Here is a 22,761-nt window from a genome sequence, read left to right as displayed (position 1 = left end):
AAACCTATGCACACATGGTGAGAACATGCAAACTCCACACAGAAAATGTCATTTTGTGAAGACATATGCTTGCTTTGTTAGCTGGACTGGTTAACCTACTGTTGGCTGTCTACACATGAGTGAGATCGACAGCTTTTACGTGCTATTGCACTGATCTAAAATCAGAAAAAAAACCCAAGTAGTTTGCAAAACAACCAACCAACCATCTGGAGCCAAATTATATCACATTATGAAAAGCAGAAGTGGCACTAAGCCCAGCAGCCACTACACAAAATTCACTTCATGTTATACTCCTCATTGGAAACACTGAGCAAACTTTGAATTAAACTGGTTTGGGCTACATCGGATAGAGAAAAACATCAAGAATCAGCACCTGTTTATTAGTTAACACAGTGCGTTCTGCTCTGTCATGTTCAGACAGCAGAGAATTGAATTTAATTCAGTGATGGGAGAGGGAGGAGTTAGAGAGGAAGGGAGGAGGAGGGGTAACTGGACTGTGTATCTGTGTGACAGAGAGAGAGGGAGTGAGAGAAAGTGCATGCAGCTCTCAGTCATTCATCTCTTGGAGAGTGGAGAGGAAACTACAGCACAAAGAGAAACACAAGATAAAAAATAAAGTTCTGCGATCAGTTTCTCAATTAAGACTTTTTTCTCATCACCGTTTATTTTTGCAACCAAAAGAACTGAGCTGCAGATATTTCACTTTGCTCCTTCCGCTCTCCGTGGAGATATTCCCATTTCTCTCTCCTGCAGCAGAGGACAATTTTCTGTCCGTGAAAACTGAGAAAATTTACAAGCGCCAAAACTGTGCCTGCTTTTGAGACTGTGCATCAGAAGGCTCAGTGGTAACTTGAATGCCTTGGACAGAGAGAGTGGAGCCCTTCTTTGCTGTGTGTGTGAAAGGAATGGTTGGGCTTTTTTGAGGAGGTGGAGGAGGAGGTGACCTCAGGAGGACAGCACCACGATCGTGGTGCTCTGGGAAAAAGCTCCGGGAAGAGGAGGAGGAGGAGGGCGCGTCGTGCTGGGGAAGAGCATCCTCCCAGCCTCTTTGTCACCCTCAGGCACACACCCTTAGGACAGCAGGAGTTCAGTAATCTTATAAAATTAACTGGAGAGGAGAAAATAACTCCCTGCTGTACAATAAAGTGAGTTTAATTAAAATATTAAAAAAAACTAATAAAAAAGTACATCAACTCAAATTTCACAGACATATAGACACATCTATAAATCATACATACACACAGACAACCAGGACGCCCCAGCTCACTGCTGCAGAATGGATCTCGCACCAATCGGAGGTAAGCATAAATTCATCCTGTTGCCATCTGATCTGCTGATGGACTATTAATGATTTGCATGAAATTGATATTTTCATTAATTTCTTTTTTATTGAAATCAGTGATTACGGATTAAGTTTTTTTCCAGCTTTGCAGGTTTTTTGTACTTCATACTTGGGCATCATTTTAGTTAAATTCATTTAAGTTCTTTTTCTGGGTTCTCTAAATAAAGACCCTGTTCTGACTCACTTGCTTAAATGAAAATAAGCTGTTCACTATGTTGCAAATTTTCAAGCTCAACCATCTCTATACTCAAAAGTTCTTTATATGATTAACTGATAAGTTTATTGTAATACAGTGGGAGTTTGAGTAGCACCTACCAAAAAAAAAAAAAATCAAAATTTTCCAAAAATGAAGTCTCGCTTTTTCAAAATGAAACCAAAAAGTTTGCAGAACATCAAGGCAACCTTCTGATCTTCATGTAAATCCAGCTGAAAATCATCATTTCCTGTCGATTTCATCTCTTGACGTGGTAAAACGGCATCAGAACTTTTCAAAGCCTCAGTGCACATGAACCTAACATCAACTGCAAGCCAGCTCCTTGATAACCAATGGTCAAATTCACTGATCACTGCCCTACTATGTTTGCAACATTTTTTTTTCCAAAAGATCGGGTCTTGTCCCTTCCTCTCTTTCTTGTGTTTGTCTTGGCTGCTGGAGAAACAGTCAGGAAGAGATGGGTTTTACTCTTGAATCTGTACTCTCTATAAATACATATTACACATGTAAAACAAGCAAAAGGTGGCTCCATTCAGTCATTTAGCCGTACTGAATCTTTGTTGTCAATTTTGACTTTTATATTTATGTTTTGAAACAATAACAACTACTGCACAAGGTCTGGTGACTTTAATCAAACGCTTTTAAATCACCGGGAGGTGCGATCAAACAACCAAATGCAATGGTGTACTATAATCATATTAGCCAACTGTTTCTGCATGTTAACATCAGTCTCGGTACGTTTAACCAGTATGTGTGTGCGGGGAACTGCAACGGGGACATGTGGGGTTGGGATTGATTGTCCTCAAGGTCGGATGCAGAATGTCAATACCCATCTCCGCTGGGGTGGGACTGGAGGGGTGGGTGGATGAGAAACTGATGGGATGGACCGATGGGATAGCATGAAAGAAAAAGAAAGTGAATGGGATTAGAGGAGTGGCAATGCTAGGCAGAGGGGCTGACCATGAAAGGATGGATGGATTGTAGAGGAAAACTATGACGAGACAAAAAAGAATGATAAGATGTTTGAAGATAGGGATGGGATGGATGGAGATGGAACGCAACAGGAGCTAATACACTTCCTAATAAACTAGAGAACCACAAACTTATCAGATTTTGGGAAGATTCAATCAAATCAAACACAAACTTGTGCTAACTGTGCATAAGGTCATCAGATGTCACCTGACTGTAAGGCAGTCATCAGAAAAGTCAAACATATTTACAGGAGTTTTATTTTCCCCAAACAAAATCCTCCAAATAGTCAATCCAGTGATGTCATACAGTTTAGATTTGAATTTTATACTTTTTATGACAATAACAGTAAAAAGATGCCACTAGTTCCCTCTTTAAATGTATATTTCTTTTATTTACCTTCAGAAAGAAATACATAATGTTGCTTATATGCTCGTAATATCTCAGTAGTCTTTAGGGCTTGAAAAAATATGGAAAATGGACTTCTTTTGCTTAAAGAAGTCCATTTTCCTTTTAAATTAAAGCTCTTTACAAATATATTCTCAGGATTTTCTAATAAAACGCTTAATGTGATCTGAATTTTCCACTGGCTTCTCTGGACTGTTGTCGCTTGCTTACTCCGAACAATCAAACATCACATTTGGCTCTACGTCTAAGATAACTAGTCACAATCTCGTAACTTTTCCCTTTTGTTATAAAAGAACAAATAAAATATTCAAAATATATATTATATAACATATAACAGAATAAAATGAGAAAGCTGATAATTTGCTTCAAATCTATGGTACTACGAGAGTGTGAAACAAGCAACAGGTGTGAATCTTTACCGTCGCGTTCGTGTTTCAGGCCTCATGTGGTTGATGTTATTCAGTCTTTAGTTGTCCTTAAACTTCAAATCACAGATTGTATAACACCAACGATGTTTGTACAAGAAGCTAGAATTTGGAAACCACTGATTTAAGAAAACTAAACTGACCGGAGTACAGGAAATATACATAAAAAAATGTATTAATACAAACACTCAAATATGGTACTTTTACAGAAAGTGAAAGAAGTGTTTTTCTCCATTAGGAAAACTACTTGCATACTTTTATACTCTCTCATACCCCTAAACCAGTTTGGTAGAGCATGCAACTCGAATCACAAAGACAAGCTGGGCTTTTTAAGCGTTCAGCACAAATGTCACCACTTGGTTGGTATTTATTGCCTCCACTAAGTTGCTATGTTTTTGGTAATGTTTGCATGCATGCATGTGAGTGCATGCAGGTGTAGAGTGGGGTCATGTTAACAATCCATTTAATCCACAAAGGTCGTCAATGTCAACTTTAACAACTAAAAACAAAAAAAAAATCCTTATAACTATAGGTCTTACAAGTGTGGTGTGTATTGCCAAGATATAGAAAGTGCAGGATAAAGATTTAAAAAAAATCATGTCACATTTGACCTTTGACCTCTCCTTGAAGGTCAATAGATTGATCGGAAGGCCAAAGTGGTAATAAAGCCACATAGAGCAATTTTAAATGACAATAGGTGGTCAGACTGAGAAGAACATGCCGGCATGGGATACTTTTTGAGTATAGTTGGTTAATTTTGTTGCACGCTGAAGTATTTGATGAGAAAAACAATGCTGATCGAGTCGGTATCAAGGTTTCATTTGTCTCTGCTGACAACACATGTGAGAAATGTGCATTCTTATCATACTTTCATGATGTTTAGACTGCGTCCCCTTTGTTACTGTTAATGAAGTACTGCTCGTTCTCACACATTTCTTCTAACTTGTTTAGTCTTAAATCAATCTTTTTTTCTCCTTCTGGGCCTCTAAGTCACACAATCTATTAGTAAATCCACTGCTAGCCACTTTCACGTGTGAACTTAGAGGTCGGGACATTGAAGTTGTCCTCACTAAGGTGTAGCACAAAGAAGAAGCAGTCCATCCAAACAGTCAAGATTAATATTGTCACCATAAAATCAGACATCGCTCAGACTTTGTACAAAGGAGCTGAAAGTTTGTTTGACATCACAAAGACTGAAAAGTTGAAGAAACATATAGAGCAGTGTGAAGTCTGACCTTTAGGCTCACAGGGCTTAATCCTAACCTCATTATTAGAAATATTGACTACGTTTTTGTTGAGGATCCATCATTTGTGATGCAACTTCTATCAGATAAAACAAGGAAAAGCATAATTGGTCTACTTTAATATCTTGTCTAACCAGCTGACTATTTCTAGACAGTTTCAGGGGTGTAGGCGTGAAAATAACATTATTGAACGTAAAGTTCTTATTAGGAAGTAACTTAACTGGTCTGAACCAGAAAAGCTCTTATGGGTACTGTGGTAGAGCCTTTATAACGTCTAAAATGTACCTAAAAATCACGACAGTAAACTCAAATCCAAATCAGCAACGCTCGAACTATTTAGTTCCAACTCCAAACGTCATCCATTGATCCATATTCGTGCCTACAGCTAAATCTATAGTGGGCAGAATTGTACACTTAATGGTGCAGATCAAGATGGCAGCCTGCCATGTACCGTAATATGAACAGTAGCCTATAAGCGATCACTATTTCATCCATTGGTACTTTTTAAAAAAACATACTGATTTCTCAAGATAACAGTTCATGTTATTGGCCGTCTATAACTTAGTTTTACATAAATTATGTGTCAGGAAAAAGAAAAAAAGTGTAACTTATGTGCAGCTCCTGAAACAAATCTCCACCACTTTCATTTTTATGATTACTAATTTCACCATCCCTTACTCATGCGCTGTCTCTTCCCTTCCTCTTTTGCTGCTTCCCCTCCTGTCCCACCCCCTCTGCCTGGACTTGCTGGTCTGCAGTGTCTATTTCAGTCTTTCCGTTGGGGTCAGATTCGGCACATCCGGTATCTCATCCAGTTTATTGTCATTCAATCCTGCTGCGCTCCCGGAGGGCATCAAGAGGAAGGCCCCTGGGTCTTAGTGCCTGATTGGCCAAACACGCATGTACATACAGCTGGAATTTGAGCAGAATGGATTAAAATCTATATCTAGTACAGTTGGGTCTTGTAGTGCTCCATTATGAGTCCAAAGTCTTTACATACAACAGCAAAGTACATGAATATGTAACTTATTTGCCTAGAAGTATATCGGTGCATTCAAATGAGAGGTCTGTGGCAATTAGAAGCTTTACAGTCCATCATTATTTTTTCATAGATCAAATCATATTTCAATATTGAAGGTTTTCTGTAGTTATAGATTATTTTTCTTGTGTTAAAATAGCTCCAAGTTTTACACTGGGAAATCAGGCAGCTCAATAGTAGGAAAAGTAACAAAGACAGCATGGGATTAATGGTCTAAGCATGGCACTGCAATGGTATCCCACAGGCACCGTGCAGACCTATATGCTAACCTCCACGGTGTAGGTGTGTGAGTTGGGGACACAAAATGCTTGTCCACACTCATAATGTGGGTGATTCTTGTTTCTAAGAAGACAGAAGTAGAAGTAAAAAAAAAAGAAAAAAAAAGCATTAAATGTAATTAAAATTCTCCATATTGTCTGCACAATAGCTAATCCAATAGTTAATCCAATAGCTAATATAATAGCTAATCCTTGAGCTAACAGGAAAGGGAAATGGATTTTCAAATGAGGAGTGGAATTGCCATTTTAAATGTCAGAAATAAATCTTTGATTCTGGAAACCATTTAATTATTTTTCTTTTTCAAATTGTTTTTTAAAAATGATTTTGAAAATTAGTTTTTTAATTTGGAATTTAAAAATGTTTTTTAATTGAGTTTCATTCTTTTTTTGTAAAATCATTTTCGATTTGAAGTATTTATTGATGGATTAATGATTCATTTTGAAAAATAGATTTAAAAATAGTGTTTTTATTTAAAATTTTATTATTAAATAATAAATTACTGTAGTAATGCTTGAATAAATAAAATAATTAAAAAATGAATTTGCAAATACATAATTTATTGTACAATTCATGATTTAAGCACAGAATTCATTATTTCAATATGTGTGATTTGAGCCTCCCAAAAGGTTTTTTTTAAGTACATATATATATATATATATACACACACACACACATTTTTTTTTTTTAACACTTTTACCAAGTGTAGTTTTATTTCTCTCTGAAACGTGGGGCCGACTCTTGATCCCTGTACTTCTGAAGTTCTGGCCACACGAGTTGTTAATCGCGTTGAACCTGACTGCTGGTCACTTTACTGTATTTACTACCTGCACACACTACTATCAGTGGCTTTCTTTAAACTCACTGGTAGTTGCTTCAGTCACTTGCCCAAAAGTTGAGAAAAGTTTATCTTGGGTCACGCTCACTTCACATCCCCAGCAAGTAGTTCCCCCATAGTTGCCTGAAGTTGCCAAATATCTATATGTATGTCTTTCTATGGTCTCTGTTTGCCATGTTGGTCTGAACTGCTTCCAGTGTGGATGTAGCTTAAAATCCTGGCTATGCCCCTGTTTGGAGTTGGAGGTTTCCCTTCTTATATTCAGGCTCAGTGGCATATTGGCACAAACATTAAATCAATATTGATCTTCTCTGCTGAAAAAAAGGATAATTTCCCAAAATGTATTTATGTAAACTAACAGATTGTTTACCACAACAGTCAGCGCTTGATAGCATCTTTCATGAAAGACAATTTCTAACACCTCGCAAAACGTTAAAGGAGTAACAAGGACAGGAGAGCAGTGAGAGGATGAAAGAGAAGGTGGAGGGATTGCAGTGAAGGTGACATTTGGGAGCGAGAGGAGCAGAGAAGATAGGGGAAGATATGACAGAAGGAAGTAGAAGAAAGGAAAGGAGACGTGAGGAGAGGGCAACCCCTCCTCATTTCGAGGCAAAGGGTCACTGCAGTCAGTTCTAAAATAGCCAGAAACCATGATGTCATCTAGGGGGAGATGCAACAAAGCCTTATCCATTAAACTCCATCGACCATCAGCAGGTCGAGCCCAGACTCAGCGGAAGTCAGAGAGTCAGCGGGCAGACAAGGAATCAGGACTAATTACAAGTTTCTTTTTCCTCTTGATTTTATGAGGCAAATGGGTTTTCAACATTAAACACTTTTTTTCAGAGTTTATAAAACTCTGGAAGCGCACTTAGCATAGACCGCATCCAAACAGTGATGGTCAGCTCTTAAACCCAATGCCAGAAGTACAATATGCCAACTGTTAATGATAATATTTAGAGGTTTCAAACAAATAAGCTTATGTTATAGTATTGTTATCATTGTCTACTGTCCTGTTCTCTAATGGATGGCTGTCACCTGGACAAAAAGAGATGACTTTAGTGTTTCTGACTTAGTTGATAAAACGCTGCTTGGATAATGTAACTCGCAGCAGCGAGTCTTTGCTTCATGTCTAATTGCACTGAGAAAAACACAGACTTCCTGCTTCCTGGTATATGAAGGTTTAAAGATATGAAAAAACCTTCCTGTGTGATTACCTACATCACAACCATGAAAACATATGAGGCAATAAAAGAAAAAAATATGAATTCCTGTTTTATGTGTATCAATGATACAGATAGACTGCACTGAAGTTTAAACATGGCAGTATGAGAAACGACTGGGCAGCAGTGTAGATCAGTGTGTGGTGTGCGTTTTTGTAGAAATGTGTGATAGAGGAGTGTGTGTGTGTGTGTGTGTGTGTCCCAGGGCACAGGCTCAGTCATTACTGATACTCCCCTAGCACAGAGGTCCATCCTCAGGTTACCGCTGACGGCCTCTTGAAACAACAGCTCCCTATGACTGTTTTCTTTTAGGCTGGTTTGCTTCATTGACATCCATTGTTTATGTTACTTATGCAATGTTTGGAGAATTCATCATGGTAAAAGAAAAGGAAAGAAACAAAAACGTGCCAAAACAAACCGCGTATTCATACTGTTAACCCTCTCTGTCCGTCTCCTGTTCCTGTTGATTGTTTTTCTGTCCCTATGTCCACAATGATACTTGTTCTTATCCTGTTCTTATGCTGCCGAGCACAATTTTCACAAAAATCCCCAATCCCCGTTCTACTCTGAACCAGATAGATTATAAAACAATTACGGTGCTTCTTGCCATGGAAGTTCAGTATAAGCCACAAACGTGCATCAAGTTACCCAGGAACATCCATCTTATTTAGGATCACGAAATATCAGGAAAGCATGTGATCCAAATTTTCAATTATTCTAAATTTACTAGAATAGCAAAGTGTTTGATGAAAGGTGTGATGCAGCGCGCTGCTATAGAGTCCTGAAACTCTAAAATTCATTAGTGTTTTGCATTCCCCCATGTTCCCCTGTCTCCAAGTCCGTGGGTTTAGGTTCTTGCAGTTAACACAAATTTGTGAAACAAACACAACAAGCTGAAAGTCAGTGATATCTATCTATCTATCTATCTATCTGATAATAATCTGACAATACTATAATATTGGCCATATTATATTTACATTACCACAGTGAGATGACTTTAGTCTCATGAACAACATTAACTAATTGTTATTTACTAACTAATCTTAAATGACTGTTCAGCACAGAAATGAAGCCCAACAATCATGTTTTACAGTCCCGTGGTCTCAGCCTCAGATACTCAGCTAATCAAAGTGATGTCATGACAAAAATGAATGACCAACAAAACATTTTTCTCCTTCATTTCTGTCAAACAAAGCTGTATGTAACGTGTCTCGCGGTTAGTATCGTGGTTGCTAGGCAACCTGAACAGCGCGACGAAGCGTATACCGTCCCATTTCACAAGCCTCTCACTTCCGCACTTGTCGTACTTATAGTACGCACCGTAGTGCGCGTACTTCAAGCGTGCAGACCCTGAACTGGGACACAGCTTGAGCATCACAACTGAAAACAACAGGAAATCTCAGCTCAGCCAATCAGAGTGGCTGATTGCATGCATAAAGGCCATGTGTTGATTATGATACCAGGGCCTTTAAAACAGACAATATTTTCCTCTCTAATCTTCCTAGAAACAATAATTGTATTAAAAGTGTATGCTTACCTGTAGAGCTGCTTATTTACTTCACTAAGATTTCCATCAGTCTTCATCGCAGCAATAAATATCAGTCTATGGTGGAATTTAATCATAAAATAGAAGCTTTGGACAAAGTTTTAGTTCTGAAATAAACTCTTGTTTTTAATTGTTTCTTTGTCTACAACCTAACAATATCATGCAACAGAGAAAAGAAATCCATTCTGAAAATCGTGAGTCGTTCAACTGCTTGTCGAATTTGTTGAAAATGTCCTACAGTAACTCTACATTCAAACTCTATAGTTTCAAGCCTTCTGATTTTACTTGCTGTAAGTATGTCATATTAGAGGGGGGCAATAGTAGGCACGACCAGAAAGAGTAAATAATATGAGGTCATGGAAATAGTTGGCAGGCCTCTTCTTTTTTAACAATTAGATGGTGTGATAGGCGAGCAGAGTATAAGCGAGCCACGGCCACTGCTCTGTGATGAGATTAGTCACCAGGTCCTCTTCTCTCTCCTCAGACTAATTTGAAAATGCATCCTCATCCAAACAACCTGGCCCTCCTTATCTGCTGCTTTATGGCTGGATTTCTGGAAGCAGGGCACAGCGGGGGGGCTATATAGAAAAGCCAGAGGGTTGGGCACCATTCAGTTCAGGCTGCCACAGTTTGCTGTTTGCTCAAAGGTGTCTCCTGGCACGGAGGACAGGAAGTGTATTTTGTATTCTTGCTAATCACCTCTCCTGCTCTCACAGTGATGGATTGCCATTCTTGGGTTTCAACCATCCTATCATCCCTACATCTGTTTGCTCTTCCATTACTGTGTCTGCACTGCCTTTTTCAGTATCCACTTCTCTTTTTTACTCCTTTTTATTTAACTTTTGGGCACTCAAAACAGTACAAAAAAACTCCCAAAACATTTGCAATTATTTAACATATTTTTCTGGCTAAAATGAGAGATCCTGATGAGATATTTCGCAGTCTGATTCAAGCAGTCTACTGCTTATGAGAGAGGCATGGCAGTAGACTGAATCATTTAGGTTTTTGGACCATTATTTAAAAAGAAAGCATCACGTGCTACTGCAATTAAAGTAAGTGCAAAAGGTTGTGTAGCCTATTATCACAGAATATTTAATTCATAAAATAATTTTACTTTCATCTACCATAAATTAAAGTTTTTTCCACATCTGCTGAAACTTGGACAGCGGCAGACACGAATGCTCTTACTGTAATAGTGGTAAAATACATAAACTTTCCCACAATCAGTTACTTTCTTCCAGAATTTTCCCATCTTGCCTTATTTGCAACACCAGTGCTGTGTTATGCCATTATGGCTTTCATATGTTTGATAAATTTCCATCAGCTGTTCATCTGGCAATATGTGTCTCAATGAGTGGCATTCAGTTAAGTCTGACTTTTTAATTTTTATTTATTTATTTTTTGGCAGAACAAGTGTGAAGTCATGCATCAAACAGACTTTCCTCATCTCAACAAACAAATCCATAATGCAGTCCTCTAAAGATAATTGACTAGTTTTTGGGGAAAAGATGCCATTAATACAGGGAGACAGAATTTTAGGGGCATCTTTGAGCTGCATAGACATGACCATGCCTCAGTGTCTTTAATACATTTGAGTATGAAAGCAGAACAATTCCCAACAAGTATAATCCCAGCCGACCACCCATGTCTAACATCTGCAGGACAATACTGCAATTCCAGAATCAGCTAATAATAATTAACCTGCTAGAATCCAGCAGAATAACACAATAACACAACATCTGAGGCTCGTGAAAATGTGTAATGCATTGTTTTCTTTTTCAAAAACCAAAGAAAAGAATCTCCAGTGTTTCTTTTGCTTTGGCAGAAGAGTGGACACTAATAGAGGAAACATTTTTGAAATAAGTCTAGATGCATATGGATGGAGCTAAAGAGACACATTTGCTTCTGCTTCCTCTTACCTCCATGCTCTATCTAATCTCATGATCTGAGCTGCTTTAAACGCATTTCCATTTGGCCTCATTACTCTCTAAGAGGGCCGGCCCCATGTGAGGAGTGAGCCAGTGATCTCTCCCCGTTGGCCACTTGGCAAGACTGCCATTTCTCTGTGAGGATATAGCTGTGTGTGTGTGTATGTGTGTGTGTGGATATATATGTTGGCTGCTTGCTTTATCACAAACAAACACAAAGAACCGAGCATTTTTTCTCTAAATTAAGCAACAGCGTTCTGTCTCTGATGTTCAAACAGGAAATCAAATCAGTGGCATATTAATCTATATTCAGACATTTTAATTTAATATAGTATAATCATGCATTTACTGCACTTCCAAGCAAATGCACGTTAACTTTTAAAGAAGTGGCTTACTCAGCATTTGAATGCGTATGCAACACAATGCATGTCATTTTATACCAGTGTTTCCCATACAGACTTTACTTGGGCAGGATAACCAGATATATTAACACCCTCCAAAGATTACCCAGTCACATTTCATATTTTTATTCTTTAATTCAAGAGGACATAAAGGATTTATTTAATGGCAGACACCTCCCTTACTCTTACCTTGATAGTTGCTAATCTGTTCCTTCCACTCTTACATCCTACTGGTTGTAGGGCCACTCTAAATTTTTAAAGAAGAAAGCCTTAACAAAAAATGCATTATCCATCCATTCGCTTCCGCTTATCCTTTTCAGGGTCGCGGGGGGCGCTGGAGCCTATCCCAGCTGTCATAGGGCGAAAGGCGGGGTACACCCTGGACAGGTCGCCAGTCTGTCGCAGGGCCAACACACAGGGACAGACAACCATTCACATTCACTCGCACATTCACACCTAGTGGCAATTTGGATTATCCAATTAACCTATCCCCACAAGCTGCATGTCTTTGGACGGTGGGAGGAAGCCGGAGTACCCGGAGAGAACCCACGCAAACACGGGGAGAACATGCAAACTCCACACAGAAAGACCCCGGCCTGATGGTGGAATTGAACTCAGGACCTTCTTGCTGTGAGGCAACAGTGCTAACCACTGTGCCACCGTGCTGCCCAAAAAATGCATTATGTTATCACAAATACAATACACAGTCACGTGAAATTAATTCTATCCCGTCCTGTAAGACCTTTTACAGCACTGATAGGCAACTCCAGAGCTCAAGGCCTCCGTCCTGCAGGTTTTAGATGTGTCCTTGATCCAACACAGCTGATTCAAATGGCTAAATTACCTCCTCAACATGTCTTGAAGTTCTCCAGAGGCCTGGTAATGAACTAATCATTTGACTCAGGTGTGTTGACCCAGGGTGAGATCTAAAACCTGCAGGACACCGGCACTCGAGGCCTGGAGTTGCCTACCAGTGCTTTACAGTTTCCATTGGAAATAAAAGGGTAACTAGCAGCCAGGTGCTTCTGTTCAAATAGGCTTGATTAACTGTACCTCTATAAAAGGAGATGTTCAGACATTTTCCTGTTTTCAAGCGTTCAGGAGTGTATGTCCCATCAAATTTATCCCAAGGTCAGATTGTCCAACACTTTGATAAAGTACTAAAATCCAGCGAGTTGTATCTCAGGCTCTACAGGCCTCAGTTAGCATTTAAAATGTTAAATTCATAACAGTGAAACTAGAGAAAGAGTCTGTATGCCTTATTTAAAGCTGTTGCCATGAAAAAAGCCTCTTCTCTCTAAAGTTACAAATGAACAAACCACAAAACGTCTAGAACAACGTTCTTTGGACTTACTGGACCAATGTGGAAATCTCTGGCCATAAGAAATACATTTGGAGAAAACCAAACACTGAACACCTCATAGCAACTTTCAAACACTGTGATAAAAAGATGAAGATTTGGCTTATTTTGCAGCCACAGGACCAGGGCACTTTGAGTCACTGCGTTCATCATGAACACCTCTTTATACTATTCAAGAGTCAAATGTGAGTTCATCTGTCTGACAGCTAAAGTTTGAGAAAGGACTATGATCCCAGTCAAGGTCCAGACCTCAGCCTGGCTGAAATCCTGTGGCAGGACCTTATGAGAGCTGCGCATAAACAAATACCCACAAATTTCAATGAACTGAAGCAATAACTGTAAATCTAAAAGCTGATGGTTTAAATGAGGTAAAACCGGTCCACTGGAGTGAACCTATGCAAAAAAAAAATGTGCATGAGGATAAACAAGGTTTATTAGTGGTGCTCCAAATAGCTCACATAATTTACATACACAAGAACCTTGTTTCTAGAAAGTGCTTCCTCTGAAAATAGTTTGTAAAGAAACTGTTACAGGAAAGCAGATGATTTTTATAAGCTACTTACTGGTATATATTGGTAGCTTTTAAGGAAATACATGTCTTTAAGTATCTCTGCACTGGCCTCAGCATTTCGCTGTGGTTGCTGCTTGATTGGAACCACAGACCGAAACTCAGAGTAGCCTACTTTATTTTTATCAGATGGTTTTCTGAAATAAAGTATTTTTATGGTGAGATATTTTGCTCAGTGAAAATGTACCTCAATAAATCAGTCTAAAATCTTTAGCTGGCAGAGTTGAGCCAATCAGAGACAAATGATTAATATATATATATATATATCAATTAAACCATTTTTAAAGCCATTTCTCTGTTGCTCAAGTGCTTGGCCACACTGCCAGCCTCTGTCTGCAGGTGGGATTCCTCCATGGCATCAGCAGCTGTGCTCAACAGATGTTAAATTACAGTGTGAACCTCATGGTTGTGTCTCTTTGGCTCTGGCAGGCTAATAATAGTGTTAGCTTGAGCAGTGGAGCGCCTCAGCGGTCATGATGACACGGTTGATGGTTGTGTGGAGGTTTTGCAGCCAAAATCCATCCCTGATCAAATGCTTCTTAAAGTTTTGGAGAGCAACATGCAGGCTACTGTTTGCTTTTCACAACATTTTTCTCCACATAACACTAAATATACACCATACACTCAAAAGAAATCATTCTTTGACTTCATAAAAATGAAGCAACAACATCTGACATATACAAAAATGAAAGGTTTATTAGTTAATATAATTGTGATTACAGAAAATATGCCTGGTATAAATTGAATGTAGAATGTTGAATGCCAACCCAATACCAAAGCCTTATCTACCATGTGTAGAAGTGGCTTAAAATTTCCAATTACATGTTTTTATTGATGCATTTTACTAAAGTCACTCCTGATAGTTAAAAATAGTTCTTATGTATCTCAGAGAGAGATGTTATAACCCAGAATTTTATGAAAAATTAGAACCAATAATCACTATTGCTTCCTTTCTTTGTGTTTGCAGGTTTATCTGATGTGCCTTGAGCACCGGGAGCACTTTGCCCCAGACCCGGCTTCCAACCCTGGTGCCATCCAGCAGGCTGACCAGGATGGACTCTACTCATTCCTTCAGGATGGAGCTGGACTCAGTGCTGTCGCTTGACCAGATACGTGCCATTCGGGCTAACAATGACTATGTGGAGCGGCCCGTGGCACTGGAACCTGCAACGCAGTCTGGATTCTTTTTGGTCCACGATGACCGTTACCCTCACGGTGCATACATCCATCACCCCCAGCCTTCCTTCCCCTCAGCCATGTCCCGCAGCCAAAGTCAACAGCAGCACACTCATCTTTCCCATTTGAGCCGTTCCAGTACCATAAGCTCTTCTATGTCACGAACAAGTGCCACCTCAGACCAGCGGCTACTGGCAGGTTTGACACCATCTCACTCTGGCTTAGGTTCGGTGGTCCATTCACAGCCTAAAGGGGACCTGAAGCCTGATTCTTTTGGTAAACGCCTGGCGGAAGATGAGGCTGAACTCAGTCTCCATCAGTTCATCTGTGAGAGGTGTGGCCGCTGTAAATGTCAAGAGTGCTGCGCCCCACGCCGCCTGCCTTCTTGCTGGGCCTGTGGACAACGCTGTCTGTGTTCTGCTGAGAATGCCGTGGAGTATGGCACATGCTTGTGCTGTGTTAAAGGTTTATTCTATCACTGCTCTGCCCAGGATGATGAAGATAACTGTGCTGACCAGCCATGTTCCTGTGCTCCAGCCCATGCCTGTGCCCGCTGGAGCACAATGGGACTGCTGGCGCTATGTCTGCCCTGCCTTTGCTGCTACCCCCCTGCCAGGCTGTGCCTTGCTCTGTGCCGGTGTGCCCACGACCGGGCTACGCGGCCCGGCTGCAGGTGCAGCAACACCAACACTGTGTGCCGCAAGATTTCCAATTCCAACCCTAATCCTTGCCATCCCTCGCTCCGCAGCAAAGCTCTGGAGAAACCGTTATGACAGGCTTGAATGAGGGCCAAGTAAATGAATTTCCCCTCAGATGTGGCCAAAAGCAATGCTGTCACCAATCAACGGTCCCTCGGTTGACATCATGACGACAGTGCCATTGTGACCCAACTACCTACGTATGACAAGCCAACCAATCACCCAACCAACCAAACAACCAAGTTGTTCACCTAACGTACCTTTATTTCTCCAACTCAGGAGGGACCAAAGCTTTAATGTGCCTGCTTATGTTGGAGAATTAATGCCTATGTTGAAGAATAAGAAGCTGTTTTGCTTTGCTGGACCGATCCTTAAACCTTAACCAAGACACCAAGACAAAAAACAAGGCAAAACAAAACAAAAAAAACATGCTTTCTATGGTGCAATCTCGGCATGTTAAAATGTATTTATTTATTATTGAATCTCCTCCCTTCTCAACCCTTTGCCACTCTCTGTGCTAATTCTTTGCAAAGGAATCGCTCACAAAGGAAAGAAGCCTGCATATGGACTTTGCAAACAGATTCTGACCTGATCAGAAGAAGTGTGAGAGATGGAGGTTAAAACTACAACGAGATTCAGAACTTAAACGTTAAAGATGAACGAGGAAACCAGTGTTGTACTGAGGTGAACATCTTACTGAGACTCAGCAAAGCACCAAGATATAAAGTGAGATGAACGACACCTGTGACAACAGTTTGACACCAAAAAGGGACCATTCACTGTAACAAACGGTGTGAATTTCAATGTTATTAAGCTCATTTGTAAACGAAAAGCACTGTGAGGTAGATGGACAATGTTTTCCCTGTGAGCCTAGAGCTCATTGGGGGATTATTTAACCAGAGGGAGGATGCATCTATTGTGAGGCAGCGTGCGTGCGTGTCCGTCTGTGTGTGTCCTCCTACTGTGCAACAACCTGTGTATGAGCCTGTGTGTTTGTTGTTTTATCAGCAGAAGAAGCCTGCCTTGTGTTATTTTTAGCAGTCCTGCTTCGCTGGAGCTCTGAGGGTCTGGTCGGGTTTCCTCCTGAAGCCAGCCTGTCGCCAACCTCCCTCGCTCCCTCCTCTGACCCACCTCCTTCACAATCCTCTACTCCACTACTACACATAAACACCCCCCACCCCACCCATCAGTTCTCTACCCATTCTGAAATCAAATGCCATTTCTGAACTTCCAGATGATCCAAATGCTTGGAGGGTTTTGAAAACCATATTCTTAATGAACCATTCGTCTATATAATCCATTAAGTGTTTTAGCACTTAAAAGCAAATTCTTGGGTTAACATAGGGAGACATTGCGTCCTATAACCTAAAAAGCTGTTGACTACTTGGCAGAAGAAAAGGACACACAAGGAAGCTAATAAGGTAAAAAGTTAAAAGTGCTAGCGGGGCCTTAAAGGTTGATATACCAATGAATCCTCATCCTAGGGTATCAAATGCTGTGCTTTTGCCAGAAGCTGCTGTTGCACAGATATGCAGGAGGGTTGCTTTGGGCCCAGTGCCTTTACGCACCTTTGGAGGTCACACTCAATGCTGAGAATAACGGCCGCTTGTTAACCAGGAGTGTGTCAGCCAGGAGACAGCATGTTCTGATCTTCAGTCTGGGGCTTTGCTCTTTGTTTGATTGGTGCAATTTCCACTCACTTTGTTCTTTCACTTCCTGGTTAGGAGTGGTTAGGTTTGAAAATACCCCTTGAAAAAACAGGCTTACCTGGAGTACTGAGGCCAGCGTTCATGTGAAGCCAGGATGTACGACAGGAGTACCACCAAAGCAAACATTCTACGTATGTATGAGACACCAGTGGCTTTGACAAAATAGCAGTATTTAATACCCTAGAGCTGGACCTGAGCTTCAATCACAATTTCATTTTCTGTTACTGAAATTGGATTGAAAATTTCATTAGCTCCTGCCTCCCTGGACAAAACTTCGAATAATATCGGTTAGTTACAGGTAAAGGCAAAAGGTCTAAAACTGATCCAAACAGCACTAAAAATGACCTAACCATCAAAAAGAGCCGACACAAGGCACATTACACACCCATACTGCATTGTATATCCCTAATGTCTCATTCGCCTCTCCTCTTAAGCTCAGACGGCTAAAAGCCTTGAGTTCCAGGTCCATGGAGAGTTCATCAAACAGGCAATTAGCTTCATGATAGCTCTTAATGGCCTGGAGAAGAATGGAGCGTGGGAGGGAGAGAAGAGAGAGGACAGGATGAGTAGAGTTGTGGTGTTTGGCAAACAGACAGAATGGTGAGGAGGGATGCTAAGAGGAAATAGAACAGGAGTCGATGAAGGAAAAGTAACAGAGGATGTTGATGGGTCCATGAGGTCATTTGGAGACCATGAATACTCAGCAAAAGCAGTGCAGATTTAAACTTTTGGATTTTGGTTGTTTGTTTTTTTTTAGTTTTTTCAGGACTTCAGGTGTTGATGCAAACCATAAATGGAACACATTTAGAGGAGGATCAAAATCAGTTAAAAAAAACACACACACAAAGTATGCATGTATGTTTGCTGGTGTGTGTACGCATGTACAGGTTTTTAAGCGTGTGTGTTCATGTTTGGATGCATTTGGGCGTGTGTGTGTGTGTGTGTGTGTGTGTGTGTGTGTGTGTGTGTGTGTGTGTGTGTGTGTGTGTGTGTGTCAGGAAGTGACCTAAGCACAGACACACATTGACCTGATATGTTAAATGTTCCTTTGTTATATTTTTATATGTAAATATGGGCTGTTAACTGTAAAACTATTTTTATTCTGCTTTATTTTGTTTGTATGAGATTGATATTATGGCTATATTTCATTATTGTGAACTATTAAGAGTCCACATTCAGGAACTTTTAGGGCGACTGACTGCAATGCAAAATTACTCCCCATTAGCATTTTTAAAAAGTATGTTGGATTTCAAAGGGGTTATTTAACAATCCAGATAGATGTATAGAACCAGTGCAATTATAGTTACATACATTAGTCACTGCTGCACAAATTGGTTCTATACAATAATAATAATAATAAAAAAATCTGAAAGAAAGAGCTTCTAAAGATGAATCTCTAAAGGAGGTTGAGGAATTTTTGCAAATTTCTGAAGCAGACAATCCAAATCATGCATCAGGATTAGGGGACAATCATTCATGCAATCTGTGAATGTTTTCAAATAGCAACTGTTATTATTGTCATAAAAGGAAAGTGAGGCAGTGGATTGCAAACAGCCGAAGGCTGTTAATGACTTTATCACAGAACAAGTAACCATTTCTAACATTAGATGTGCTAACAACATTTTATAGTTTAGACTGGAGGGAATTGAAGACTTGTCAAGGGTTTGCTACTGAACTACTGCTAATAAGGTGCCTTGGAACTAAAGGTGTAAATTTAAAGGGGACCTATTATGCTAATTCCTTAGATTATACCAACTTTGCATGAATCAGTTTAAATTAATCCTTATTTATCTTACACTGGGCTGTGGTAACTGAAAGTCTTCAACTTTCTTCTGATTGGCTGTCCGTCACAAACAAAAGACTTGGATAGAAACAGGGTAGGGCTTTGGTGACCATACTGACATCATGCAGAGCCAAGAGTAAAATAAACTGTAAAGAAGTGAATATTTAGAGCAGTCTGAAGCCTATGCTTTAGGCCTATAAGGATTATGCAACAGAAATGTGTAACATGTCTTCTTTAAATGTCTTCGGGCCTTCACCAATGCATTGGGAAGTGCAAATGTTGCCCTAAATGTTTCTGGTCTCGTCACAGGTTCCACTTTGATAGATGGGTTGGCAACTGTGGAGGACACACTCAGTTTAAATATGAACTTTTCTCTCATTCTTTTTTTTTATATTCCACCTTTTTCCATGGTTATTACTGTTCAAAGTATTGGCATCCAAAAAAAACAAACAAGAAAAACAACAGTCGACATATTTGATATTCGTTAAGCAAATCACCAGGGTTAACATGTCCACCTTAATGCTAATGAATCTGAAAAGTTACCCAACATTTCATCGCAACTGCCAGTTTTAGCTTCTTAATGAAAAGATATTAGAAATTGCTTGAAAATTGGCAGTGGCATGAAAGTGAGCTTTTCAAGGAACTGTTTGTTTGATTGATAGCTGGCGTATTTTACCTTGCATGCATCTCTGTGAACAACAATGCTTCAAAGGCAACAGAAAATCCTGACTGAAAACAATAGTGTGAGTGTAAAACTTTCAAAATGGAAACCATTTCATATTCAGCTGCATCACTGTGGACATGAGTTTCTGATGGGTTTCCACACAGATGCGCACACTGTCTCCTTTAACCCTGGCTGAGCGACTTCAGTCAGATCTTTGGTGCTTGTGAAGATGACTTGGGGAACATTTATTTCTATCTGGATTGTTTTTTCTATCGGGATGATATTGCACTTGTTTTTTAGCTAACTGTTTCACCTGTGTTCAGAGTAGCTTTAATATCTTTGCAGTGACAACTATCCAATCATAATCTCTACAGTATGCAGTCTTTTGTATGTACAACAGATACACACAGAGGCATAAGCAATGCATTATGGGTGGGGTACGAGTCAAACGTTTTAAAAACCTCAGTATAGTGACAAGAGCTAATGAGAGCTAATTAGCTAGATAATTGTAATAGAAACAGCACTGGTGTCAGTAAACCTGAGTAAGGCACCATTTTTACTGCATAATAGAAATGGAGGACTGTTTTTGTCATTTCAAACACCTTTTTTCAGTCATTTGAGGGAATTAACATCTTGAAATAGTGACTCCCCCATGCTGCATGGCTTGTGCATCTGTATGTAATAAATAAAGTGCTCCAGTTTAAAATCCTAAACATTTTCAACATTGTCCGCCCTCAGGGCCGGAGCTCATGTCTGAACCTGTGTGATGCTGTACGTACGCAGGCTGCCACTATAACCACTACACTTCTCCTCGTGTCTTAGCAAGCATCGCTTTTGGTACAAATTGGCATCTTATATGTTGCAAAAGAGTTTAAGGAGAGTATATGGAACAAATATATATAGAAATTTATCTTAAATGAATATATTATATATGGAACAGTATGCTTTTCACACTTTGTTTCTTTGCCATTTTTGCTTCATGGATATTTATTTAAATGGTTGCAACAATGGCGCTGACATTAATCGTGAGGATGGTGTTGAGATGTATTTATTTTACAGTTGTCAGAGATAAAGGCACAGATTTTGTTGTCATCTTTATTTTTTGAGTTTTGTTTTGTTTTTTGCTCCTCTCAGTGTGGTGTGGCTGCTGCTGCCCTCCTGGCTAAAGATGAACCAATAAACAGAATTTCAAAATAAGAACTGCGTGCTATGAATGAGTCTTTAATTTCTGCAACTTTTCCATGTCATCAGTGAAGCATAAAATATTAAAAACTACTATTATTATAATTGTTATTTTTACTTTAAACTGCTTAAGAAGCTGTCAGACCTTTGTGCTTTAACTAGGGATAATCCATATCATTGTTGATAATACCAGTATAAATTTTAATGTGAAATAAAATCATATGATCGAGCACAACATGAAAAAGAAGCTTCTTCAACAATCTCCAACAAAGCACTGTTCAAAATATCCCCAAAAAAAGGAAGGAAGGAAGAAGGCAGTGATCCTGGCAGCTGGTGATGCATGACCAAAAGTACATAGGGGGCTGCGATGGTTAGCACTGTTGCCTCCTGGGTTCAGAACCAATATTTAGCCAGGACCTGTCTAGGAGGACCTGTGGAGCATGTTTGCATGGGTTGCATGAGTACTCTGGGTTCCTGGGAGGAGTTAGTTCAGTTAGTTAGTTCATAGTGTGAGTGTCTGTGTTGATGTGACAGACTGGTAAGTACAAGGAAATAGATGGCATGCATGAATGATGCTATTTATTTATTTAAACTGAAAAAACTACCTAGGCTACTTTTGTGGTTACATTTGTGTCACTGTATATCATTTATTTATTTAACTTTTATTAACCAGGAAAAAAAATGATTTGAGTGCCCTTGTCAAGAAAAACGGCAGTACAATCACAAGTTGCATAAATTAGAAACATACACACATCTAAATCCATTTACAGGTAATAGAAATATTTTTAGAAAAATGCATTATTGTCAGAAATATAATTATTACAAATTTATTTTAAATAATGTGGTGAAATTGTATGTGTATATCACATTCCCCTCGTTCAAACACATGCAGATTAACCTCCTAAGACCCAAACTCTTCCACAAAATGCATTTTTAATTTGTCTTTGATATTTGGGCTGATTGGGACCTGATGAATGTAAAAACAAAGAATTACCAGATTTTTTTTTTTACATGATTTTTGTTTCTAAGAAAAATGAGAGCCACATATAAGGATATTCGTTTAAAATTTCGATAGAACAGTTACAATATAATGTCCTGTAAGTGGATATCAGGCCCTTGTAGAGCAAAATTGAGTATTTTAGTCTAAATAACCCAAAATGTGATGTTCACATATGTGGACGCCAGGTCCTAGGAGGTTAAAGAACAAGATGCGAGATTACATTTTGGAGGTATTTAGAGAGCTTAGCTAGGTTAGTTATGGTGCCTGCCCATAGCAGGTGAGATAGTCTTTATTGCAGGGTAAATGTTCCCTAAGTGCTTACCCTACAGAAAAACAGGCAAGAATGACTTTTGGACTTTTTTTTAAAGCTGACAGAAGCATGACTGGATAACATTTTTTACTTGAGCATAGAAACAAAGGTCAGTGTCAAAAATTACTACCATGTTATGAGTAGACTGCTTGACAATTTTGGTCGATGAACTAAGCTTACTGTAAGCCAGGGTTGCAGAATCTTTGGTAGAAATTAGATTAATCATCACTGAGTTTCAGGAATTTATGAAACAGCTTTTGATAAATCTTGATAAATGTGTACCTGCAGAGCTGTGCTGGACAAGATTATGGACATGAATGACCTGCTTGAGAGGCAGCTGAAAAGTGGACCAAGGATAGAGCCTTGAGGAACACCACGGCTGAATCTGACAGGGGAGGAGCAAGTATCATCTGTGGTTTCAAGATGGTGCAGGAGTGTTCAACTGAGTCAAAGGCTGTGGT

The 22,761-nt window shown here is 39.5% G+C and overlaps 1 protein-coding gene across 1 annotated transcript; it reads left to right on the top strand.

The window, feature by feature from the left end:
• Nucleotides 1-540: 540 nt before the first annotated feature.
• LOC308386683 (protein sprouty homolog 3) lies at nt 541-19,870 on the top strand. The gene is made up of 2 exons (XM_080866392.1): nt 541-1,298; nt 14,746-19,870. The coding sequence occupies exon 2, from the start codon at nt 14,831-14,833 to the stop codon at nt 15,725-15,727; it is 897 nt and encodes a 298-aa protein (XP_080722518.1). The 5' UTR covers nt 541-1,298; nt 14,746-14,830; the 3' UTR covers nt 15,728-19,870.
• Nucleotides 19,871-22,761: the final 2,891 nt, after the last annotated feature.

This window comes from Rhamphochromis sp. 'chilingali', assembly GCF_963969265.1.
Source record: "Rhamphochromis sp. 'chilingali' genome assembly, chromosome: 19".
NCBI lineage: Eukaryota > Metazoa > Chordata > Actinopteri > Cichliformes > Cichlidae > Rhamphochromis > Rhamphochromis sp. 'chilingali'.
Note: the sequence above shows the minus strand (reverse complement) of the source record. Positions and strands in the feature narration are given on the sequence as shown.